Here is a 27131-nt window from a genome sequence, read left to right on the forward strand (position 1 = left end):
GCAATATAGATTTTACTGCAGGTATAAGTACACATGCTCAACACCAGAGAAGAAACAGTCCCAAAAGGTGACAGTGTGAGGTGAAAATTCAGCCTAATTAATAACAGGTGGAAACCACTGAAGTCAAGCGGTTTGACATCAAAGTACAGCTACTGCAAATAAAGAGAGGCCACAAGGATTCTATTTTTCTCAAATGAATATTTTCTGCTTGCGAGCAGCTGCCACATTTCTGGCCTCCACACTGAAACTCTGACACACATTTTCTCCCTTTCTCATCGAAGCACACACAGATTATTGCTCTTCTTGTGCCAGACACAACTGCTCCAAGATGTATCGGGCAGCATCTGAGTTATTTCAAACCAGGATTTTTAATGAATACATTGTGTTTTTCAGTAGTATATCTGTCATTTTTTCAGCAATGTCCTGGTGGATAATGACTCCCTAATCTGTGAGGTGATACCAAAAACGACTGGATGATGAAGGACTTGTAGGAAACCCCCAGACACATTGGCTGCAAAACCTCCAGGAAACATTTTTCACCTCAAGGCCACAGTAGCTGAAGGGATGTAAGGCGCCATTGAAGGAGAAATGTTGTTTTTGCAAAACTGAGGACCTGGTGCCTGACCCCAGCCGGGGCGGAAGGACTGAGAGACATCAGACTGTGAATCTTTAATGTAAAACAAAGTCTCTTCAAACCAATCCCAGAACGAAAACTAATTATTTAAAAAGTATAAAGCTAGGGGGAAGGGTAACCAAAGAGCCAGGAATCCATATTTTAATAAATCAATTAGGGGAGGAGGTTGTTAGATGAATGAGATAGGTAAAGTGAGGCAGAGGTTGGGTAGTCTGTAAACCCTGCAGTACCCAGCCAATGGGGAATTTGCAGCTGGGATTTGGGGGGGGGGGGGGATATAAGCAGGGACTTTTAACCCTATTGTGTGTGCCTACCATTAGATAGAACACCTGGTCTTGCAAAATTGTTAATAAGATACGCTTTGCTGAGAGATCCTGCCTGGGCCTACTATACTGGCAAGGTAATAGTTTCCAACCAGGGGATCTCAGGGCAAGGGTTCTTCACAGAGACAAAACTGTGGAGAAAAGCCCCAGAATAAATTCATTAACAGGTGGGGGTGGACTATGGAGGAAAGTCTCAGAATAATTTTATTTGGGTGGGGGGAAAGGGGTTGAGAGAGGTTCTCCTCCCCCTCTACTCTGCCCTGGTGAGACCACATCTGGAATATTGTGTCCAGTTCTGGGCTCCTCAGCTCAAGAAGGACAGGGAACTGCTGGAGAGAGTCCAGCATAGGGCAACAAAGATGATGAAGGGAGTGGAGCATCTCCCTTATGAGGAAAGGCTGAGGGAGCTGGGTCTCTGTAACTTGGAGAAGACTGAGGGGTGACCTCATTAATATTTATAAATATGTAAAGGGTGAGTGTCACGAGGATGGAGCCATGCTCTTCTCGGTGACAAGCAGTGGGTACAAACTGGAACACAGGAGGTTCCACTTAAATTTGAGAAGAAACTTCTCCTCAGTGAGAGTGTCAGAGCACGGGAACAGGCTGTCCAGGGGGGTTGTGGAGTCTCCTGCTCTGGAGACATTCAAAACCCGCCTGGACACATTCCTGTGTAACCTCATGTGGGTGTTCCTGCTCCGGCAGGGGGGTTGGACTAGATGATCTTTGGAGGTCCCTTCCAATCCCCAACATTCTGTGATTCTGTGAAGGGGACTCAGCCGGCGCTGCCGGAACGCTGCGCTCGGGGCGCTGTTTCCGGGGGGGAGGGCAGGAGGGACGGGGGGCGGGTTTGAGCGGGGCACCGGCGGGCAGGGCGGTTCGGCGGCGAGGCAGCAGCGCTTCCCAGCGCGGCGGGCTGGGCGCCGGGGCCGCTTCAGCCACAGACCGCGCGGGAGGATGAACCTGGAGCGGCTGAGGAAGCGGGTGCGGCAGTACATCGACCAGGTGAGGCGGGTTTGCTGTCTTTCCCCGAGCCAAAGCCCTTCTCGGCCCGGCTCCCGGGGGAAAGGAGGCCCGGGGGTGGTGGGGTTATGCGAAGCGGCTGCCAGCCTCTGTAATCGGGGAGGGGTATTAATTTTGAAATAATTCCCTGTTTCCTCGGGAGAAGGAGGACGCGTGGGTGGCCGCGGTGGGGCCGGAAGCGCCGCCGGGGCGGTGTCGGCTGGGAGCCGGGGCCTGCGGCCTCCCCGCGGTGTGAAGGGGGCTCTCCCGGGGTCTTCGTCCTGTGGAGGAGGGGGAACGGCCACTGTGGGTGTGGTGGGGCCGCTGTGTAGCGAAGGCGTGTTTGTAAGACCCCTCCCGCACGGGCTGTGCAAGTTGGGACGTGCTTACGGTTTGTTCCGCCTGGAGAAGAGGAGACTGAGGGGAGACCTCATGGCGGCTACAGCTTCCTCACAAGGGGAGGAGGAGGGCTAGGAGCCGATCTCTTCTGTTTAGTGGCTAGTGACAGAACCCGAGGGAACGTCAGGAAGATGTGCCAGGGGAGGTTCAGGTTGGACATTAGGAAAAGGTTCTTCCCCCAGAGGGTGGTGGAGCACTGGAACAGGCTCCCCAGGGAGGTGTCACGGCCCCAAGCCTGACAGTGTTCAAGAAGAGACTGGACAGCACCCTCAGACACATGGTGTGAACTGTGGGGTTGTCCTGTGCAGGGACAGGAGTTGGACTCGATGATCCTTGTGGGTACTTTCCAACTCAGGACATTCCATGATTCTATACCTGTTGTTTATAGATGCCCACCATGTACAGCTCTGTAGAGAGAGCAGAGTTGTTTTCATTTGTTGATGGATTCAGCAATTGTGTTGCTGCAGGGCAGACAACAACAGAAACCAGGAAAAATGCATGAATGAATTAGTTTAAGTATGGCATGAAACTGCTCTGCTCTGTTTCTAGTTCAAATACTTCATACTGGCATTGCTGCTGGGAGAAACTCATCTCTTCAGTTATCACAAACATTTGTGTGTGTGGCCAGCAAATTTTACAGGAAGGTGGACCTGTGTTAATTTGGTGGATTTTATTGTGTTGTTTTGCTGTACTCCTTTGAGTTAAGCTCATTCACCAAGCTGCTTTGCCACACAGCTATATAGACACTTGCACAGTTCTGAGGAAGGCAGAGTCGGGAGGAGCGTGGGACTGCTGCCTTGGGTAGTATAGTCAGCTTATAGTACTGTATAGTGCTCTGTAGGCCTGGATTATGCCCTTTTTTGTGGTGTTGAGAGATGTATTTAAACAACACTTCTTGCAGACAGCTGTTAGATATGTGGACATTTGGTTTGTTGTGGTTTTTGTTTTGGGGTTTTTTTTTGTTTTTTTTTTTCTTTGTGGAGTTTTGTTGTGTGTTTTTGTTGTTGTGTTTTGTTTGGGGTTTATTTTGGTGTGTTTTTCTTTGGTTTGGTTTTGGGTTTTTCTGTTTGTTTGCTTGGTTTGGGGGGGTTTGTTGTTTGGTTTGGTTTGGCTTTTTCTTTTCTTGCTTGCTTTTCCTGGGAGTGCAGATTGAAAGCAAACTATTCTCTTGGCAAATTTGCTGAGCGTTCCTAATCCCCACCAAATAAGTATGGGAGCACAGGGTAAAAGAGACCACTTAGGTCATGGATTGTTGTGCTTTGTGATGACTAGAATACCATCAATGTGCATTTTGGAGAAGTGTACCCAACCTCTGCTCCAAAAGCATAAAACAATCTTTGAGATTGCAAACAAACCCCACAGCTCTAATGTTGCTGGAAAGGCCAAAAGCGATCAAGGCTTTTCTAGTATTGCAAGTCCTTCTAATGGCAAAATATCTGTTAATTGTCCAGCAGATCCAGAGAATCAGTTTTATGACTGATAGCACAGAAAAGGATAAAAAGGAACAACAGTAGCCCCTCGTGATCTTCTAGGAGAATAATCCCAGCCAGTTCTATGAGGTTTTGCCTAGCACCCCAAATCTGATGACAACCTTAGCTGCGTTAGTGGGGTGTACCTGCAAACTCTGCTTCTGTTGAATCTGTAGTTGCCACCAGTCTTCTCTGTTTCACCCGCTTCTCCTAAACTGCGGACTTAACAGTCACACTATACAAAGATACGGGGAATTTCACAGAGGGACTGTGGTTTGTGTGAGGTTAAAGCATATTGCCTGGAGAATGAAAAGTTCTTAATCGGAGATGGTGCTGCTAAAAGTTTCCTGAAGTAACCTGTGTCCATTTTTTTTTTTTTTTATAATATAGTATTCTCTTTCTTCTAAAATATAGCATTTTAAAACTGTAGTGAGAGGATTTGTGCTAGTTTTTCAGTGATAGCAAACCAACTGATAACCCGTTTCCATACTTACATAGTGCATACCTTTTGGTCAAAAGTACCTATATTTTATTGAATATAAACAAACAACCTCACCTCACATTTCTTTTTGATATTCTTTAGAAGTTATAGTTTAAAAGGGACAGTGCTGTTTTTTGAACTTGTAAAGGTCTCAAGTGTGAACTGCTGTTCATTAGAGACTACATGCATAAGATATTAAACGTGAATGATGTACAGTACGTTTCAAAATAATCCAGGAAAGCTAACCACAAATAAATACTAATTATTTCTATCATGCTTTTACAGCAGCAGTATCAAAGTGCCCTGTTTTGGGCAGACAAAGTAGCTTCACTGTCTCATGGTAAGTAGTTGCTTTTTGCATTGTTCTTGTGTTCTGTTTTCTGTTGTTTCTTTTTTGTGTGCATTTGGTTTTTTTTAAGCTGTGGGGCCAAATATTGAAAGTTTGGGGTTGGTGTAAGTGCATTTCTGTGATCTTGGGAACACCATTTTCTCCGAATAGAGTGGGGCCAATATTACTTCCCTTTTGAACTTTGTGTTAAAATTAATGTTTGGCCAAACCCTGAGGTTTGCCTACCTTGAGAGACAAAACAAAGAAAGAGCTGTGAGAGACAATGGTGGTTTCCTATAGGATTCACTGCTGCTCTGAGTGACAAACAGAATGTGTGTTTACAGAGGGATTTGATGCTGGTAGCTTATGTCTGCCTACAGCCGTGGTCTATTTACACTTTAAATTATTCTAGCGCATTGATCCCACAAAAGCGTTGGTTACCAATGAAGTAGGAGAGTACTGAGCTGTGGTTCTGTAGTCGTAACTTCAAGCTGCAGAAATCTAATGCTTTCACTGTCACTACTTTTAGCTTCCCACTGATCTTTTATGAGAGACACAGTTCTTTTTTGCTTTGTTTTTTTTCTGTCATATGTGCAAGGGCAGAGTAACCTAAAGCTCCTACTTTTAGATCACTGTTGTCACCTTCTCATGACACACTTCCAGTATGAGATTCTTTGTATTCACTGTCCAGTGCACTGTCTGATGCTTTTGAAGTTAAAATGGGATTATCCTCTCATTGATAGACATTATAAGTTGTTTATACATATATATATACACATGTGTGTATATATATACACACACGTGTGTACACACACACGTGTGTGTATATATGAACACACACACGTATAAGTATGTGTGTATATATATGAACACACACACATGTATATGTATATATGTGTGTGTGTTCATATATACACACAAACACGTGTGTGTGTGTTCATATATATACACACACACGTGTGTGTGTTCATATATATACACACACATATATATACACATACATGTATGTGTGTGTGTTCATATATATATACACACATACTTATACGTGTGTGTGTTCATATATATACACACACACATATATATATATAAAATAAAACTTTGTAGTTCAATAGGATGCTAGAATAGGGTAAAAATATTTTTCTAGTGAAGCAAAAGTGAATATTTTATATGAAAGTGTTTAAAGATAGATTATAAATTAATAGTTTATAATTTTGTTCTGTTATTTTAGAGGAACCACAGGATATCTACTGGTTGGCCCAGTGTCTTTACCTGACAGCTCAGTATCACAGAGCAGCACATGCCCTTCGATCACGTAAGTTGGATAAGGTAAGTGATTTTAGTCAAAGACTGTTATTCCGTTATGGGAAAAGCAGTTAAAAAAACCTTAATAATGTAATTTATCCGAACCAAGTATAGCCCTGTGTTCAATAGGCCTGATTGAAACTGTTGTCCCCATGGTGGGTCACAAGAAAGAGAAGGGGTCCAAGGATGTAACTGCAGCATGTATGGGAAGTTCAAGTGGCACTTCAGGTGTAGTTGTTTAAATTGTTCTTCCACTCTGATAATGAGTAGTGAAGGCAAGGGTGACCTGTCTTTTGTGAGTTTGATAGTAGAGAAAGTGTTACAGACAGTCATTTTGGTCAGGAAAGATTTTTGGAGGTGAGATGGGTGAAGAAGCTGTACAACCGAGAAAGGAGAGGGCAAAATGGAGTCTAGCAGTGTAAGTAAACACACTTTCTCTTTATAACTAGCATGTATGAATCTTCTTTTTCAGTTATATGAAGCGTGTCGCTACCTTGCAGCTAGATGTCATGTGAGTATGTGTTTTAACTTCTATAGGAAACAAACCAAATTAAAAAAAGATGTATCTTGTGAAGGTTAGGTACCTGAAAGGCAATGTAGAGTGCGTATCCATTGGAATAACAGGTTTAAAATTTGTGACAGTTGATTTAATTTTTTTATCTTCAGTATGGTTGCTTCAGTATCCACTGTGATACTCTTCTGAAGAAATCCAACCAACCTTTTTTTCCAGGAAAAAAAAAATACTCCTTTAACCTTTTGTAGGGAAAGAATGTGAACCAATTTTGTCTCATGTTTTCATGTTTGCATTTTTAATTGGTTGGTTGTAGTCTGACCAGAGAAGATGTGACTTATGGTTGTATAAATAGAGTTAGAAGCTTTATACTTCAGTATAAAATGAGATACATAAACAGTAAAATGCAGTGCTTTCACAGGAAAACAGAATCAATTGGTGGATTAAATACAGAAATTTGGAATAGAATAATGTGCTGCTTATAGAATAAGATAATTTTATTAAAACCTGTATTAACTATTTTAGTAGTATATCTCCTTCTGTGGTTGCATAATGCTCAATAATTTTTCTGTGGGTGTTAATGTTATAATTTTTTGCATATTATAAGTGACTAGTGAAATAGTAGGCTGCAATTGCAAAATGACATATGTCCAAATAATAACATGCCTGCATGAAAAACCTGCTGATTGTTATAGTTGTTATAGTTTGTGCCTTTGAAATGGGACACTGTGCGTTAGTGCTTTATGTACAGATGTTTCAAATCCCAACCTTGTTTTTTACATGCACATCTTTGGCTAGTATGCTGCCAAAGAACATCAGCAGGCTCTGGATATTCTTGATATGGAAGAGCCAATCAACAAAAGACTTTTTGAAAAGTACTTCAAGGATGAAAATGGATTGAAAGACTCTACCACAGACTGGGAGATGTCACAATCTTCTGTAAGTGACTTTTTTTTTTTCTCAGTTATAAAAATATTTGTTTAAAAAAAGTGTGAAGTCAGAAAGTGATTTTACAGCTGTATGAGTCTGAAACTGGGGTTAAGCTTTCTTTTTTTGGACAACATAATTTTCAAAGATGCTGAGTTGTTCTTCTTTCATTGAAAAGTCATATTAGGTTGCCTGTATGAAAATAACTTGGTTTGCAAAAATGAAGGGTGCTTTTCAGCAACTTCCCATAAATTATTTGCAGACACTTTGCAGGAAGTTCGTGATCTAGCATTGGTTTTTAGAGTCTTTTAGCTCCACACTGCAATTTCAGTCTTGATAATATAAACTAACAATTCTTTCAGTTGTGCTGCAGGTTCTGAGATAACAAAGCAAGTTTTCTTCTCATCCAGATGTTTTTAATTAAATATTTCTGTAATCATTCATGTGTTCTTCTCAGTGGGACACTTTTTGTTCACACTTGAAAATTATGTGATGTGAAGGAAGTTCCTGAAGCTCAGTGAAAGGGTTCTGTACAGGCACACAGCTAAAAGGGATCAGTACCGTGTGTAGGCTGATGAGTCTGGGAAGGGTCTTTACTTTTGGAGCTATAAATTGAAATGTATTAGCTGAAACTACAGTGAAGGTGATTGATAGATGGCATTTCTCCTGTAAGACTGAAGTAGCAAAATGGGTTAAATGTGAATGGATTTTGAATGCTGGTCTTAATGGGCTTAAGGGAGAAGTGAATTAGACTGAGTTACTGTGGTGCACTTTAATGAGAACATTTAAGCTACCACTGCAAAGAAAAGAAGTCCTCAGCTTTGGCTGTTCATTCCTGCCCCCTGTTCCATGGTGCTTTGGCTATTCATTCCTGCCCCCTGTTCCATGGTACTTTGGCCCAAGTGTTTGGGTGGATGATTATTGAACTAATTTGGGAAACTATTTTGACTGAAAAACAGCCCAGCCAAAAAACTTGACTTCATCAGTCCTGAACTTCACAAATGCTTGTAATAATGTAGTTTACTAACATGAGGACAGGTTTGGTTTGCCAAAGGAGAGAACTTCTGAAGGGAGCACTGCTATGAGAAATTTTAAATCAAACTCCTCTCTAGGATTATGGATTTTCAAACTTAATTTGGTTAGTTCCAGAGCAAGAGTGACTCGTCTCTGAGCTGGTAATGCTATTACCACTTTAGCAGCTTCAGGATTTTTCAGTTGCTAATGCAGTTGTGCTGTTCCTCGTGTGCAGTCTCCTGAGGGAGTGGGTCTCTATGTTTAGTCTGATAATACAGATGCGTCATGTGTTAAATTCCTCCAAGTATCTTGCTGACGCTTCTGTTGCCTTCTGACTGAATTGAACACGCAGCTATGGAGTTGTGAAATAACATGACAGTCGTTACACATCTTAGCACAACTTTGTGATAATAATGATCTTTCGCTACTTTTGTTTCTGAAATGTCTATGGTTTATGTTGAAAAGAAGGGTATATTTTTCTGCTCAAAGTAGTTGTGTCCATTGATTTGGCCTTTTTTGTCTCTACTGTGGTCGTTCTTATCTTGCCTGAAATATGTGGTTTAATAGTCAACAAAGAGGTGAATCACCTTTGGAAGTAACAGTTTCCCTATATTGACTGTCAAGGGAATTTAGTATAAACTTAAATCAGAGAGTTGGATGCCAGAAGTAGAAAAGATAAACTCTATCTTCCCTCTACTTATTTCAAGCGCTTGTTCGTTTGGTGGTAGGTAACCTTACAGAGCATTCATTTGTTTTGTGTTTGTTTATTTTTTAGCTAGTAGAGACAATATTTTATTTTAGAGACAGCACTAGAAAGCCAGGTTCCATCATACATGAAATGCTTTTACTTTGCAGGGAACCTATTTGATTTCTGCTCAAAGCCAAATTGCAAACATTGATTCAGTCTTTGACCTCCAGCCCTGCTTTTCCACCAGATCAGGAGCTCCATATGCCTTTTGCGAGGGAAGATCTACGATGCTCTGGATAACAGAACCCTGGCAACATACAGCTACAAAGAGGCCTTGAAGCTTGATGTTTACTGCTTTGAAGCATTTGATCTTTTAACATCGCACCACATGCTGACGGCACAAGAAGGTCTGGATCGCAGTGTTCTCAAATACAAGTAGAATTTAGCTGCTTTCTCAATATGCCTTTTTTCTGGATTAAAATTAAAGCAATACGACAAGTAACAGACTTTAAGATGTTAAGAAGAGAAAATGTATGAAATGAGTGAAAATAAGAATCTGCTTAAATTTAAGTTTGAACTTTATTTTTCAGTCTTGCAATACTAAAAACTAAAAGAAACAAAGTAATCCAACCGTCCTGTTAGTCATGTTAGTTCTGGAAGCTCACATGCTCTTTGCCCAGCCTAAACAATCTTTTTCCTGTGTTCTCAACTTCACAGCCATTGAATCCATGAAACCCTACTGGTGTTTGCTTACTTATAGTAGTCGTTGTTTTAATATAGCATTCTGAGTGATAAAAATTGACATGTAAATAAAAGTAGTGGTTTTTTATGTTGTCTTTGTTACATTTTATTTAAAAGTGTAGAAGGAAAGATTAAGAATTCAGTCATTACTTTCATAATTAGCAGTATCATCTGCTGTAGTGTATCTGTACTGTTATCTTTCTTGTAGTTTTAGGATAAGCATCCTAAAATTCTTTGCATCTCGAAGTTCTAGAAATGTTGGATCTTGCTGTTTGTTTTGTAATGTAACCCCTTCATTTTTTTTTTTTAACTCATGTAGAAAAAGAACTTCTTGAATCTCTACCTCTTAGTAGACAATGTACAGAAGAAGAACAAGAATTGCTTCACTTTTTATTTGAGAATAAATTGAAAAAGGTAAACCGCAAAACTGACTAAAAAGCTGGGGAGTTGATTGAAAGTCTTGACTTCACATGTAAATTTTCTTGGATTCCATTTATTCTGAACATTAGAATAAATAAGAGCTTTGTAGTTTTGGTTATTTTAAAATTTATGATGAAGTAGATACCGCTTTATGGGAGTAGTGTAATAGTTTTCTATAAACTCGTATTCTTGTGTATGGTGACAACTTGAAATTCCGATTTATTTATTTATGCTTATTTTATTGACAAACTTCTAGGTGGGGAAAAAAGAAAATTAGTAATGTGTGCAAAATATGTTTTTGGGAATTTCTGTTTAAACCTAAGAATTTTAAGAAGCTTAGTGTTTCTTAAGTATTCTTTTAGAACTAAAAATATTAATACTTATGATCTGATTTTTAGCTTGGTTGTTGTTTCTTTTGTCTTTCAGTATAATAAACCCAGTGAAACAGTGATTCCTGAATCAGTAGATGGTCTTCAGGAAAACCTAGATGTGGTAGTATCGTTAGCTGAAAGACATTACTATAACTGTGATTTCAAGATGTGTTACAAGCTTACTTCCGTGTAAGTATAGAAAGCAACTTGGAGGGTCTTTTCTCATATGGTGAAATATAAAAATGATGCCTGGACTTACAGTGAATATAGTTGTTCAGTGAACTGGCATACATAATAGTTTGATAGAAAGCTTCAGGTATTTAAAATGTGTAGTTTGTGTCTGGCAAGACACTTTATTTTTATGATGTGTAGCAGATATACAAAGCAAAACTGCAGTTAAAGAGCACTGTGTTGCACTTCCCTTCATCCATCCCCTTCCTTTCTCTGGTATCTGCAGTTCTGTGTGTTTCCTGCCTGCTTCTTGTTTGGCCGTCAGAATGAACAGGTTTGGATCAGTTGGTTAATTAGGAAGTATGATTTATCTGGCTGATTAAAAGTTAATTTTGATGTGCCAAGTATTGTGTCTCAGTTGTTACGTAGCCCAAGCATACGCTGGCTGCTCGGTTGTCAGATGGGCCAGAACAACGTGGATTGTTCTCAGCTGCTGTAAATGTGAGCACATGGCTGTGTGGAGCTGACCTGACAATTACCTTTTTAAGAAAACTGTATTTTTGTGTAGGTACTGTGTAGACTCAGAATATTAGTAGTATAAAACAGGAGGTGTGGTTTTTTTGTTTTGCTTTTTTTTAATAGTACAGTCTTTTCTTAGCTGAAGCAAGCCATCACTATGTAGAATATCCCATGGAGTCCAGTACAAGCAAGTTTTTTTGGGAAGGCTGTAGAGGATGCTGACAATTACGTTGAATTTAAACATCTGAGTAAAATCATGATCCCGTTGAAATAAATTACTCCAACAGAGTCCATAAAATTATACTATTGCATCTTTGTTTCTGGAACTTAATGGCTGCATCCTGTCTAGCAGAAAGTGGCAGGAATAAATGTCTCCTAGGAAGACTGTCACAGATGCTGGAGCTTGGAAGTGAGAGTCTGAGAAGTCCATATGACTTCAAAGTTTTAGACTGTATTCAAGAGACCGTATAATATATTTGTTTATGTGATCTTTTACGCTTCAGAGTAGTTGAAAGTATTTCAAATAAAAAATGTCATCTAAACTTTTAACTATTTCAAGGTGTACTTTTCAGAGAATGGAGCTGTGCTGTTGTATGTCTGATTTAAGAGATTCAGTGAATGGATTTCCAGACATCTGTTTTTATGTGCTTAGTTTACCAAATGCCAGTGCTTAGAAAAAGGACACGTGCCTATGGGCCATGTCCTGCCCACAGTCTGTTGTCTGTGAGACTATCTTCAATTTCTAAATGCACCAGGAAGTAAAAATTTAAAACTGAGCTAAATATATTTTCTGAGGCGTACTGCTAAGTGTTAAGATCAGGAAAGGTGAGAAGTATGGGTTGAAAGTTGCTGTCAAATGTATGGAAAAGATGAACAGAATGTTGTTTGCTGGTTACATTTCAAATAACCTGCAAACAAATGTGTATTGCATTCTGTTTTTCTGATTGTATATTCAGGTTGCCAGAATTTTCTGTTATCCTCTTCTGTTAAGCTAACTTAATAGTTATTTTTCTGGTTGTGACATAGCCTTTATTATGCTATTAATAGTTACCTTCTAGTCACAAATAGATTTCCGATGCCTAAAGTGTTATTTAACTGTAAAATTACACATTATAAAAGCAGCTTTCTTATAACACATTAAAGCTTTTGAAATATGCATAGCAGATTTTTTTGTTTATTTTTTTTAGAGTGATGGAAAAAGATCCTTTCCATGCAAATTGTTTGCCTGTGCATATTGGAACACTTGTGGAGCTTAATAAAGCAAATGGTAAGATATACAACATTTAATATGAGTCAAAAGAAGATTGTAAAGCTCTAGTTTTAAGAAACAGTGAAGGATGCCAAGAACCCCTTCCTTGTATACTTTTAGAAAAAATAACGTATTTTTCTTCCTACATACAGCTTCAAGAAAACAGTGGTAACTGGTAAAGAAGGGAGTTTCAGAGCTGACAGTGGGGTGGGGAAGTAGTTGTGCAAAGGGTCTGTATTTATTCATGATCTAACAACTGGGCTATGTTGCCAGAAAGTCAGTGAGCTACACTGCTTCATTTCTGTTGTTTGACTTCTGGTTTGAATGGTCTTCCTGGGGTACCTAGATGTACTTTTTCTGCTCAACAACACAATAAAATATATTAATTGAACCTGGAAGGAACTCTTTGGCAGTGTGTATGCTTAGGTGGACGTGCTTTTTCCATATTTAAAAAAATTCTAGACTCCCCTTGTCTTCTCTTTACTTCAAACAAGTTAATCGTGCAGCACCTTTGTTGGAATTACAGGAATAGCTGACTTGCAGCTGGGATGGCTTTTTCTCATTTCAGACTGCATATAAACATCCAAATCAAGTGAGGAGTTTGAATGTCTTTAAAAGCAATTGGAAAATACAATAAGGAGCTCATATGATTTGCAGTCTCTCAAAGGATGGTGCATTGTATGTACACAAATAGGTCATTAGGTGTGCTAGTACTTCTCAATGTTTAATAAATGTACTTTTCAGTTACTTTACAGTTAACTATATCTGAAAATGTGGGCAGTACTCTGATTTTTCTTCTAAGTCTGTAAAAAAAGTTGATATTTTGTAAGTCAGTTTTCATATTTGATTTTTCTGAAGCCAAGAATTGATAAAAACTACTCCAGGACAAACCTATCAATTTAAGAGCACTGTACTCTGAAGAAACAGCAATTTTATGTACAGTAATGCTATTTCTTTTGAAATTGCATAGGCAATAGAATTGTTATCCTGTATCTCATTACTGCCACTGTTACTAGAAAATCTGTACTTAGTTATTCTGATAACTAGAACTATTATTTTTATTAGAAAAGTAATCACTTAGAATTATTCCACAAATAGAATATTTGCTTTTGTCCTATTTTCAACTTCTTAATGCATAAGACTCTACGTTGAAATTGACCTAGCCAACATGTTTTACCTCTTAGATGTAGGAATTTCAATAGTGTTTTACCTTGACAACATACACTCAAGTGTAATACTACAGGCACTTACTTTAATATATGTTCATGATGTGAGTTGTTGCAGAATTCTTAATGGGTGGGATGTGTAGCTGCTTGTTTATGTACTGTGAAGACTTATGGGCTGGATTTGTTTGTTTTACTTAATTGCAAAACTGAATCTATTTTGAGGCAGTTTGAAGCATTAATGCTAAACAGAAAATATTTTGTTTATTTGTGCATTAATACCATTAGATGTTCTGGATATTTTGTATAGAATGCTAAAGAGCTTGAAATATCTCAGTGGTTTAGCATATTTTAATTTTGTTTTCTGTTTTTTTTTTCCCCACTCTATAGAGCTCTTCTATCTTTCTCACAAACTGGTGGACTTGTACCCAAATAATCCTGTAAGTTGTTCTAAGTCTTCATTACCAGGTAGTTTTTTTCTAGGTGAAAGCACATAAAAATTGTAGAGTTAATAATCGGCTTGAGCAACAGAATTCAAAATCTGTTTCTGGATGGAGCTATTAAAAGTGGTTCACTCCTTTTACTTTCTATGCATTTTAATTTTCTTCTACCAAGGTTCTTTTCTTAAAAAACAAAGTACTTGTAAAAAGTATTCAATGTGAAGTACTTATTTTGAATAATAATTTAAAACAAACGCTGAAGTAACAAATGTATATACCTCTCTGAGCAGCCTTTTCCAGTGTTTGGTCACAAAAATTCTTTTGCTGTTACTTGGTCTGAACTTCTCATGTTGCAGTTTGTACCCATTGCCTCCCATCCTGTCACTGCACCTCTGAGAAGAGTCTGACTCTGTTTTTTTTATTCCCTACCATTAGATAATTGAAGATGGTATTAAGCTTTCCATTTAGCGCTCTCTTCATGGGGCTGAACAAAGCTAGTTAGATACGTACATGCCAGCAGTTCTAGCCTGTCTGTAATAGCAGATAACTCGAAAAGCTGACTGTGATTTCAGTGAAAATGTTCCTAACTTCTCTAATTACCTGTTCCTGTTTTGTGTCACCTATGGTGATGTTTCACTAAAATCAGTGTGATCTATCTAATAATATTCTATTTTGATTTTAATGTGTAGGTGTCATGGTTTGCAGTAGGATGCTATTATCTCATGGTTGGCCACAAAAATGAACATGCCAGAAGATATCTCAGGTAAAGTTGTTTTCCTTAGTGAATCTGTTGCTGACTTGCTAAATAAATATTTGATGTTCACGATTGTTTGTAAGCTTATAAATTAAACAGAAGCCACGTTTAGCTGGTTACTGCTAAAATATTCCATTTGTTGACACCCTTTTTTTGGTACAGCAGTTTAGACATCAGCCTTCTAGATACTTTGAAAATGACATACAGACTTAGGTGGCATCTCCTTTGGCAGTCACGTGCCTGTCACGCGCCGGAGCAGTCCCTGTGTTTGCTCGTGCTGCCCAGTCATCTACAGCTGGGTAGTCGAGCTGCTCTTCTCAGCATGCTCCCAGGCTCAGGTTTCAGATCTCAAAGGGAAGAGTTAGATAGAAAATTCTGACATTTGGCTGTCTAGTTCTTTCTTTGCATGAGCAGCCTTAGACTTTTTATGTTCGTCGGTCAGTCCAGTGCTTTTTATGTATGTATATTGATTATCAGCACTAGGGAGCAGGACCTTGCTGTGAAGTAGGGCATTTATTTGGGTGCTGTGAGCTTAAACTGGGAAGGCTTAAATCAATCTGCACGGCTTTCATTTTTCTTCTCGAGACCTTCATAGACAATACATGTAAAGACAGGTTTAGTAATCTAGACTGTTTAAATGCCTGATTATTATGAGAAAACTACTTAAATTCCTGGCAAGTATCACTGTGAAATTCTTCAAGAAGCTGTCCTGAGTGGTTTTGGTGGGAAAATAAAGAACAACTTTATTAAATCTGTAAGCATTCCTAGCCAGGCAGGGTCTATAGATGTGTTGGTAGGGAATGGGTTGGGGGGGAAGAATCAGAATTCAGCGTAGTTCTGCTAAAAAGGAAAAAAAGTATGCTGAAAGTGAAATAGTAACAAGATGCTGAAATTTTTTTGGATAAGAATGATAGTGTACAACTACAAGGCTAGGGACAACTGTGGGCTAGCCCATAATTTTTAGAAAAGCATCTGGAGATACCACAGGTGAAAACACAAGCTCCCATATAATTGTTTTGGAGTCACGGGACATCATGCTGGAGCATGTCCAACAGGATAGAAGGCACAGCTGGGAAGTGCTATGTAGCACATAAAGGAAATATCATTCTGGCTGCTCCAGAAGGAGCCATCTGCATCTTTCACATGTTGCAAAGGGCTTATCTCATCTCACCACCAGTTAGGAAAACAACATTTATGATAGAATATAATCCATTTTAAGTAATAATATTGTAATGTATTGCTGTTGACAAGACAGTGTCTGTGGAGAACTCAAGATGGATGTGAGACATTTGAGCTGAATTCAAGAGAAGGCAGTTAAATGAACATTCTGGAGAAGGTGACCAATGAGGAAAATTTTTGAAGTGATTGAAGCTGTCTAGGATGTAGAATGGGAAGATGCAAGTGTTAAAATATTGAATGTTTTGTCCCAGGAGACAGAGAACAAACTGTTCTCTAACATCTGTGATGAAAAATAAAGAGTTTAACTGTGAAAAACAAGATTTAGATTAAATGCTAGGAAAAATGGGATCAAGCTGGAACACAAGAGGTTCCTGGCAAGTATCACTGTGAAATTCTTCAAGACAAAACTTCTTCTCAGTAAGGGTGCCAGAGCACTGGAACAGGCTGCCCAGGGAGGCTGTGGAGTCTCCTCTGGAGACATTCAAAACCCGCCTGGACATGTTCCTGTGTGACCTCACCTGGGCGTTCCTGCTCCAGCAGGGGGATTGGACTGGATGATCTTTTGAGGTCCCTTCCAATCCCAAACATACTGTGATACTGTGAAAAAGTGAAATATTTGAGGATAGCTAAGCAATAGCATAGATTGCTTGTGGAACATGTGCAATCTCCATGTCAGAAGCTTTTAAGAAAAGATCGAGCACATCTGTCGTGACCTGTTTGGTTACGAAGGCCCTTACCTTCACGCAGAGAAAATATCCTACGGAGATTTCTAATGTTCCTGTCAAGTCTGTCATTCTGTAAAGACTTGCAGGTAGCGTCTTCAGCTCAGGACTTGAGTGACATTTTGTCATCCTCTCTGATGCATGGCAACTGTCTGCAATATAAGAAATAAATACTCTTGTTTTCATTAAGGCTACTACAATTATATAGCAGGATTTAAATGCACAGTTCAATCTAAGACTTCATTTGGTATTTTCACATCCTGCTTGTGAAACTTATATTTGCTAGAATATATTTATTTTTAAATGTATAGCTAGAATTTTGCCATGCATTATGAATCACTACTAATGTTTTCTGAATTTTGCCCAATTAATCTATTATATCATTGTTTGTTTACTAATATCAAACAATGCCTGTTGTCCATGAACAGCAACAGACATTATAAAATGAATGTGTAATAAGTGATCAATAGATTGAACTTTTACAATTAACTTTGTTTACCTATGATCACTACAGAATATTATCTTAATAGATGCCTAATTATGTCTCATAGTATTGCTATGTAAGTGGTTTCTGAAGCAGATGGAATTTAATTTCAGATGTGTTTGCTTGTGACTTGCTCTGTTTATTAGCAAAGCTACTACACTTGAGAGAACCTACGGACCTGCCTGGATAGCATATGGACATTCATTTGCAGTTGAGAGTGAGCATGACCAAGCAATGGCTGCATACTTCACAGCTGCACAGCTCATGAAAGGGTATGTCAAAAAAGTCATATTCAGAAAAATTAAAATTAATCCATAAATAGTGTAGAACATCGACCTGTATCCCTTTAAACCATAGCAATACATTTGCAGCAATTACTTGGTAAAGACCGAAGGAGAAAAAAAAGCCCCAGATTTCATGATCTACATTTAACTCCACTATTTGTGATTACTGTTGTGATTTTCTAAAGTTAAGATTTATATTTAGGTAATCTATGTTCTACCTGAAAGTTCTCTGAAATTTGTGAATAATGTTTGTCATCCCAGGTCATAAACTGCCATATAGTAATATCTTGGACAGCTGTTTCATGCTATAGGGGTTGTAAGATGAGTAGTGGACTAATCATGTTGAATTTCATGTAAAACTATTGTATTGGTAAATACAGTATTATTTTTAATATATATTATTACACAATAAATAAAAATACAATACACAGTAGTGTTTGGTAAATGTAATCCCTTCAATTATTACTTCTTCCATGTTCTATTTGTAAATGAAATGTATGAAGGAAACTACAAAAAACCACTCTCATAACTAATTTAAGCACTGAGAAAATATGTGTAATTCCAGAGCAGGTTACAATTATATATTGGAATTCAAATTCTTGTCAATAACTGACAAAGATGTGAAGTCTTTTAACTGTCCATTAGGTTAATAGTCCATTGAAATCAGCTGTTGCTTGGATGTACATAAACAAATGGAAACACAGTTGGCGTCTCTTTATAGTTTGTGATGCAATTCCTAATAAATGCATGTTTGTTTTTTTGTTGGTTTTTATTTTTTAGGTGTCATTTGCCGATGCTCTATATTGGACTGGAATATGGTTTGACAAACAACTCGAAGTTAGCTGAAAGGTTTTTCAGCCAAGCTTTAAGCATTGCACCTGAAGATCCTTTTGTTATGCATGAAGTCGGAGTGGTTGCATTTCAAAATGGAGAGTAAGCTTGCCAAATAGGTTTAAATACTGGTTTATTCTGAAGTGTAAAGTGCCAATTTACCTACTGAAGTACTTAAATTGAAGTATAGTTTCTTTTGGTTCTGGTTTAGGTGTTTAGTCTAAACCCTTGCTTTCTACATTGTTCTTTGTTGCTTAAGATTGAAAGAGGAACATACAGAGCTTGATTATTATCTTGTGAGTGCCTGTCCTCGGGTAGCTGAATTGCTTGAAAAGGCCTCTATCTGCCCACAAGTGCACACATTCTATAAAATTTTGTACAGCAAAACATTTTGTCAGCTCAGGAGGTTCCAAATATATTCTGAAAAAAACTAACAGATATAAGAAGTGTTTAGTGACTATTCTTGGTTGCTTCTGATTTTTTTAACTTTGTCTTGTTAGCTCTTAGGAGCACATGCAAAATATACCCAAACATAAATTACTGGGTTTTTACATCTAATTTTGCTCATGCAATGAAATAATGTCAAAGAAGTTTTCCTGGCAATAAAGTTTTCTCATACTGCTAATGAAAACTCTTAACTAATTTACTTTTCTTTCCTCCCACCCTGTCAATTCATAGCTGGAAAACTGCAGAAAAGTGGTTTCTTGATGCACTGGAAAAAATCAAAGCTATTGGAAATGAGGTATTTTTCCTAATAACACACATGATCATAAATTTGTAAAACTCCAGGAAATTCTGTAATATCTTGTGACAAAATATGTTGTGCTTATTTTAAGATAAAAGCAATACAATGTAAATTTGGCTTTGAAACTTGAGCCATCTACTTGTAATAGAGTATGTTGGGTTTTTAGATGAGATTGGGAAAAGGCAAAAAATAAGTGTGGAGAGCAGAATCCAGGTCTCATTCTCAGTCTGTGGGCTTAGTAGACTAATGGTTCTTGACTAGAGGGTGGAACTGGGTACACATGTGAGATGGTTTCTGTCACCTTAAGTGTCAACCATCTCTTGAACAACTTCCACTTTAGTTAGGACATAATCCTATAAGTGTGGAATTGTTTTCTCTCTACCAGCTAGAGCCACTGTGTGGGAATGGGCCCAGGGATGCTTCACTGACTTCTTGAAAGTAACCATAGTAATCCCTGGCAAAAAGTTTGTGAGGAAATATGCTGGTAGTTCAGGTGCTTTTGTGAATCTAAAGTCAACCATTACAACCCTGATTCCTCAAATGCTGGGACATGCAAATGAGTTTGTAACTATTGGTAGTACCACTTACTTTGTTTTACATAATTTTGTCTAAAGAAACACATTGTACTGGAGTGACTTCAGATTCCTTAATGGAAGCACTATCACCTTGTGACAGGCTTATTGTGAATTTTAAGATAGGTTTTCTTAATTTTTAGCTTAAACTGAGTTAATGAGGACACCACCTCATGCTACTATAATTGTTTACAAAGGATGTCCAATCAAGATAATGAAATTGCTTCTAGAGCACAATAACACTTCTATAAAGTGGAAAGCACTGAAAAAAACCTATAATTTTCATGTCAGCAAGGCACACATTTACTCAAACAACCTGAACAGATACCAATTTGTGCACTTCTTGTTCTATTTTAAAGTTGTATTGTTGTATATGTGAATGCCACAAACTTCTATGTATGGCATTTTTCTTATGTGAGAAGTACTAAATATCAACATATCTATAAACAGCGAAATGGAAATTTAGAATTAGAATGGGAAACACCTAAAATAGAGATACAGAGGTACCCTTACATTGTTATAAATCACAATTTCATAAGTCCAAATGATTTTTAATTTGAACAAAAACTGTTTTAAGGACATTGGCTCAGGTTGTCATCTGTGTGCCTCATAAATGAGCTCATTTATTTAGAGCAGATGAAGTTAAACGATGGAGAAGACAGTTAAAAGACCTTCAGTATTTATAGCTATTTTACAAACACATAATTATGGGGGTCTTTAGTGCATCTAGTCTGAGAGACTTAACATGATTTTTAGTTCAGTAGAAAACAAAGTTTGTTTGATTTGCATCCAAGTTTCAGTATCACTGACTCATTAAAGAAATTCAATTGGGTTTGCAGAATGGGAAAATTAGAGAAATGAGTTACTGAATAAATGTTTCAAGCTTAAATATGTGTTTTGAAAAGAATTGAAAATGCTTGTGATATTTTTGTTGGTCTAGAATGAATTGTCTTGTTCATTTGTATGTTTTTGGTTTTTTTAAAGTAAGCAAAATTCAGTCACAATCTGGGACAATGCAGTTATCTGAACTGTTGTATTATTTTGCAGGTAACAGTTGATAAGTGGGAGCCTTTATTGAACAACTTAGGACATGTCTGCAGAAAACTCAAGTAAGCAGAGAGTACTGGAGCTCCATTTATCTGGAATACTACACAAATGAGTTTTCTCTAGGCTTCTCATTTATATCACAATTATACACCATGTGAGAGCAGTGTAGAAGCACCTTTTAAGAACAGGATTCCCTAAATCAGCTTGTGACCGTAAATCCTTTAGTCATCCCTTATATCCAGTTTCCTACATGCAAGCTAAAGTACTTGATGTAAAAACCTTCCCTTAACTATTGATTCTTACTGGGCAGAAATTTGGTCGTGGGCTTTTAGGTCTTTTTATGGGTCTGAATTTGAACTGGCTGCTGTCCTAGTCCTGACATGGTTCAGCCTGTCTGCTGATTTAATTAAAACAAAGGTGGTTTTGTACTGATTAATTGCTTGGATCAGTGCTTACGTTTTTTTTTATTGACATGATATATTCAGTGATATTAACACAGCAATAAAATATTAGTTTATGGTTTTTGAGAACAGATCTATTATTTCATATTTCCATTCTAGGAAGAGAAAAATAAAGTGCAAAGTACATATGCAAGCTTTAGCAGTTTTAACATAGATAAATGTTTTCTCATTAATTACTTTAATCTGATTTTAACCAGTGTTTTCTTCTGTTTAATCGGTGCCATAAATATATTTTTTTAGTATAAAGGTTTTAATTGTCCAGTTGGTGTACACTGTAATTTGTTTACAGCTGCTAATAAGAATGTGATTATGGTAGATATAAGTTGTACTTCTGCTTTGGTAGTAATTGTTTTGTGCCTGAATGGCCAATTAGTCTTCATTTTCCTTCTGACATACAGATGTGTAATAGTCACCCTTTCTGCCAAGATCAAACAAAAGGCGCTGCTTCTGGAATCTATTAATGAGTATAATTGCAGGTTTTTTCCAAATACTTGTTTCAGTTATAAGTTCTTTTGTCTTTTTTTAATTTCTACAAAAAATTAGTAGCTGCTTACATCACACTTAAGACAACTTATGTTGTATTATTTGTTCAGGTTCAGAAAGCCAAGCTAATGTATTTCTACAACCTTGTAAACCATCTTTCAAGAAAATCAAGTTGAGAATTTAGGCAGCTGTGCATATGCTTTGATAACTTTAAAAACTCCATAATATCTAATTTACTAGTGTTCATAATACATGCTGTTGCTAGTATGAAAAAAAATTACTGGATATATGTCCACTCATTAGCATCATGTAGTTGAAACTGCAAGCAGCATATTAAAATACAGTGGTTGTTAATTGGACAGGTAAATACTATGAATGAAAATAAAATCCAAGTAATGGGAAAGTCTTGTGCAGCAAGCAAACAGTTGCATAATTTTTCTGCCTCAGTTATTACTTAATGCCCTCTAACAACTTCATATGTTGCTGTTTGCATAATTTCCTTATAACTATAGACATGAATAGACAATTGCTGTCTTGGCATTCGGATGTCAAATGTAATAATTTAATTTCTCAGAGTAATGCCATAATCTACATTTAATCCTCGTTTTATAAAATAACGAATGCATTAAGCAGTCTAATTAATGGATCATTTTCAAAGAAAGGGTGGTTGGTGTTTGACAGAAATTACTGATATTGTGTAAACCTTTTCTGATAGAGAAGGCAGCAAAATGGAAGTGACAAAAGTACCAGTGTATGTAGCGCTCACAGGTTGTGGAAATTTCTGCCCAGAGAGCTTTTCTCAATTTGAACAATGAGTGATTTATTCTGGTATTGCTCCTTCACTCCCCTGGGGAGGAAAATGAAAGCTATAGAAAGAAAGCTAATGTTACAATGAGCACCATTAACCATCTAAAGCAATTTACTGTATCAAATTGCTAAGATCATCTCCAAATGGGGCCTAGCAGTCGGCAGCTGTTGTACTACACAAGGAGAACAGTGATTTCTCAATTACGTTGAGGAAGAAAATTGTCAATATCCGTGAACCTTTTGTGCATTCTATTATGTTCAGAGTATGAAGCAATAATTTTTAAGTTCTTGCAAGAGTGCATGCTGCTGAGCTAAGGAAAATACTGATATACTGCTATTAAAACACCTTTCACCCTGAGGCTTACTAATAGGCCTGCTGTGTTTACTTCTACCAGGAAATACGAAGAAGCGCTGGAATACCATCGCCAGGCGCTAGTGCTCATTCCTCAGAATGCTTCTACTTACTCTGCCATTGGCTACATACACAGTCTAATGGGCAATTTTGAAAGCGCCATCGACTATTTTCATACGGTATGTAACTGCCTTAAATGAAAGTGCTGGTCACAGATTCTGTTATTTACCGTTTCATTCTGGTTTGGTTTTGCGACAGAGAAACGACATTTTTTTCCAGCTTCCCAATTATTGTTTATTTTATAATCTTAAATTTTTTTGAAGAGTCAGCTTAAGTTTTCTTTTGATTTAGTAAAAAATGGCCACTTTGTGAAACTAGTTGAATCCTTTGTTAAAAATTAATTGCATTTCATAGTGGTCATATACATGTTAAACCTCTCATACTGCTGAAATAATCAAAAATACTTTCAACCTATACCTTCAGGAACATGTTTTACAGTAAGCGCAACATTTAAACTATTTTCTGTTGTCTCAGATTTATCTTTATTATATGGTACGTGTATATTATTATTGCGGAACAGTTTTGCTGATTTCACGTTTTCATAGAGTAACAGTGAATTTCCCTCTGTTGAATTTTCAGTGTTCAAGAGGATTGGCTTGAACTTAGCTGCAGTTTTATTTACCTAGAAGCTTGTATTACGTAGATTCAATTGTAATTACTTTAAGCGTGTCTCAGTCTATACAAAATTAAGTTCCTCACAGATTTTATAATCATTATTTTTACTAGTATATTTCATGATTTGTGTGTGATTCTCTGTATACATATCCTTTTCAGGTTTTGGTTTTGTGCTTTGCTTGCTTACTACTTCAGCCAGTTCATATGACAGTGTTATTTTGGTTCTGCAATATTTTGCTTTTACAGTGATGACTATGCTCTGATAGCATTGTAAAGTAACAAAACAACAAACTGGGAACAATCGTGGACTTAAGATTTAAAAGGTTTTATTTGCTGCTGAATACTCACTGTTTTTTTTTATAGGCCCTTGGTCTTAGGAGAGATGACACATTTTCAGTCACAATGCTTGGACATTGCATAGAAATGTATATTGGTGATTCAGAAGCCTACATTGGTAAGTCTTTCACTTGAGTGACTCTTAAAGTCATTGAGTCCTTTGAGAGGAGTCTTATTCTTGCATCAAGAAAGGCTGTCTACCGTTACCTAGTTAGCTTATAAAATAGAGTATGTTTTCATTTGTTTGGTGTGCTTGTTGTTGTTGGGGTGGTGGTGGTGTTTTTAATAGCTTAATGAGACAGAACTTATCAGCAATTGCAGATGACCACTGTTTTTTGTAACCATCATGACAGTAAGTTCTTACCAGCATAAGAAAGGAAACACTTTGCCATTGGAGGTGGTGATGGTTTCTTTCATAGAAGATATTGATTTGTGGCAGCTTAGAAACCAAAGGGAATGGGGAAAAACAAAACAGAAATCTGGAGTTAGAAAATCAGGACACTAATGCTAATACTGCTGTAGAGAGATATGGACAAGGCATTTCACCATGTCAAAACTCTGTGGAGACAGGATAAATTCTTCTGCCTGCAAAAACAGAGCTTTGCATATGGAAAAAAAAAGTGCTTCATAACAGTAATACACTATAGTGCTGTAGTTTGAAATGTTCTTTAAAACTTTCTGCCCCCCAAAAAACTTTATAGCAACATACTTCTGCTTCGTTGAAATTACTGATTTATCTGTAATGAACACAATTGATGTCCTGTCAAGCATGTTAATGACAGTGAAGCCAGTTAAAGCCATCTGTGTGCTCTGTTGCTTTTTCTGCAGATTTTTTGCACAATTGAAGCAGATGTTTCTTCTTAATATTGTCTTGCTCCATATGTAGCAAGCTAACACATCTGGAAGAACCATGCAGCTGTATGATATGCATTGATGCAAACCATGCTGTGTGTAACTTAAACAACAAAAAAAGCCTCTGAAGAGAATTGGGAAGGCAGTTGACAATTACTTCTCATAACAGACTTTTAAATCTGAGTTATACTTCATATATTGTGCTTCTTTCAAGAAGGAGGCTGCTGGATTTTTTCAGAACAACTCTATTCAACTTCAGTTATTAGCAGCGACAGCTGCCTGTCAGTCTGAAAGCAGAGACTTGTGGTAGTTTCTGGATTATAGTTTCTTTTGAGATACATTGTTTGGGAGTGTTTATTTGCAACAACCTAATGCTTTTACTGTTTTCCTAGGAACAGAGATCAAAGACAAATTAAGATGTTATGACTTTGATGTACACACAATGAAGACATTAAAGAACATAATTTCACCTCCCTGGGATTTTGGAGAATTTGACATAGAAAGACAAACTCTGGATGAAAGTGGCATAGTAACATTAGAGACGACACATCAAAGGAAAAGTACAGATAACAGTCGCCCATTGGAAGAAACATTTGAGATTGAAATGAATGAAAGTGATATGATGTTAGAAACATCAATGTCAGACCATAGTACATGACCATAAATATTAGTAGAGAGCTCATTTTGTTTAAGTGTAGTATGTTTGTTTTAGCATTTTTGTTAGGGTGTTATACTTTCAAGAATTTGCTATTTTTATATGAATTCAAACTACCACTCTATACTTAACACCAGAGAAATAATGCTTGCCTTAAGGACCATTTAAAAGCATACATGATGAACTGTTTCTACAAAATTAATCATACATGATGAAGTAAAAAATAAATTCACTTTTTTTTAAACTGTTTACTGGTCCATGTGTCTGCCATCAGTAAGACTATGAAGGTTTAAAAATAGTACTTAACATGGAACCATTTGCAGTGTTGTTAAATGTAATAGCCAGTCTAATATAGTATTATTGTGGCTTCTGAGTTCTCATCCTGTCTGTGAGGAATGCTTGCTTAGTAAATAGACGAAAAAAAAATCCATGAAGTTTTGTACTTGCTACTTTATAAATATGTATTCCTTCAAGGAGCAATTTCAATGGTTTTCTGTCATTTGACTCAAATTTGGCACACATTCAGTTGATGACAAAGCATGTTTGTTATACATTATCCTAGTTATTATTTTCAGTTCTTTCTCATTATTCTATATTGTATTATTGAGAGTTCATTTAAGAACTGTTTTGGGTAAGCTGACAACCACCTTGAATAGCATAAACATAAAGATAACTCAGTCTTACCTGCAGTTAGCATTACAATAAAGTTGTAAGCCACAGTGTAGCACTGTAGGGACCACAGTAATTCTCTTCACACATGGTTGTTTTGTCATTGCAAAGGATTAACTAAATAATACACGTACACTGTTTTTACAAGTCTCTGAAGTGTGGTATTTTTAAATGTCATTAGTTCACTGAAAAATGAAGTGAAGTGTATGCCTCTGAAACAGAAGCAGTGATTTGTCTATTCACTAAACAGGGCGGGTCTGTTTGCCTTTGTAGCATGAATGTTGAATGTATTTTGTGTAAATTTTTCCCTTCTTGTTTTTCCCACAAATATCACTGTGTGGGGCTTAAAATTAAAAACTTAATCCTACAAGCTGTCATAATATTTTCTTCTGTGACTTTCAGCTAAGTTTTAGCATTTAATGTTTAGAATAGATTTCCTGAAGTTTATCAGTCCAGATTTTAGTGTGAAGTACTTCAGAACTCAAGAACTAGCAATTTTTCTGCAAAGACTTTTCATTAAATACAAATACGATTTTTGTTTTAGTCAGCAAAATAAAATAATTGGTCTAAAGCGTAATTTCGACAGAATATCTCAGTACATTTGTGTTAACATGTAAACACATATTGTCAATTATACTTTCAGCCTGAAAATTATATCACAATAACAAAATATATAATTTTCATCCACTTTATTGGGGGGAGGCATAAAAAAACCTGACATATTAGTGTGATACATGAAATATTTCCTATGCCTTTTTTTGGCAGTTTATATAACTAAGACAAGGGCTTAGTTATATAAACTAAGCTTATATAACTTAGTTTACATAACTAAGACAAGGGCTGAATCCAAGTACCTGTATTGAAACCTTGTCATTTTTGCTTTTCAGCAGTCCATCTTTCTTGATTAATGGTCCTTTTAACTTTAAGGTAGGCAATGTTTACTTTTTTCCTGATGAGTGGGTATCAAAGGATGGGCTGATGCTGTAAACTTTTGAGTGTTTGGTTTGTTTTTTTTAATTTTGTAAAGATTCTGCATAAACTGGAAAATATAAACTACTACTTCTCATCCCACTA

General features: G+C 37.2%; 1 protein-coding gene across 1 annotated transcript; it reads left to right on the forward strand.

Moving 5' to 3' along the window:
* The first annotated feature begins 1786 nt into the window (after positions 1–1786).
* CDC16 (cell division cycle 16) lies at positions 1787–27131 on the forward strand. Its single transcript, XM_065059597.1, has 18 exons — positions 1787–1959; positions 4591–4645; positions 5862–5959; positions 6408–6446; positions 7245–7385; positions 9323–9482; positions 10136–10230; positions 10663–10796; positions 12485–12564; positions 14100–14149; positions 14839–14912; positions 17435–17560; positions 18353–18505; positions 19082–19145; positions 20768–20829; positions 22914–23049; positions 23909–23999; positions 25126–27131. The coding sequence occupies exons 1-18, from the start codon at positions 1912–1914 to the stop codon at positions 25389–25391; spliced, it is 1872 nt and encodes a 623-aa protein (XP_064915669.1). The 5' UTR covers positions 1787–1911; the 3' UTR covers positions 25392–27131.

The sequence above is a fragment of the Columba livia genome, chromosome 1 (genome assembly GCF_036013475.1).
Source record: "Columba livia isolate bColLiv1 breed racing homer chromosome 1, bColLiv1.pat.W.v2, whole genome shotgun sequence".
Taxonomy (NCBI): Eukaryota; Metazoa; Chordata; class Aves; order Columbiformes; family Columbidae; genus Columba; species Columba livia.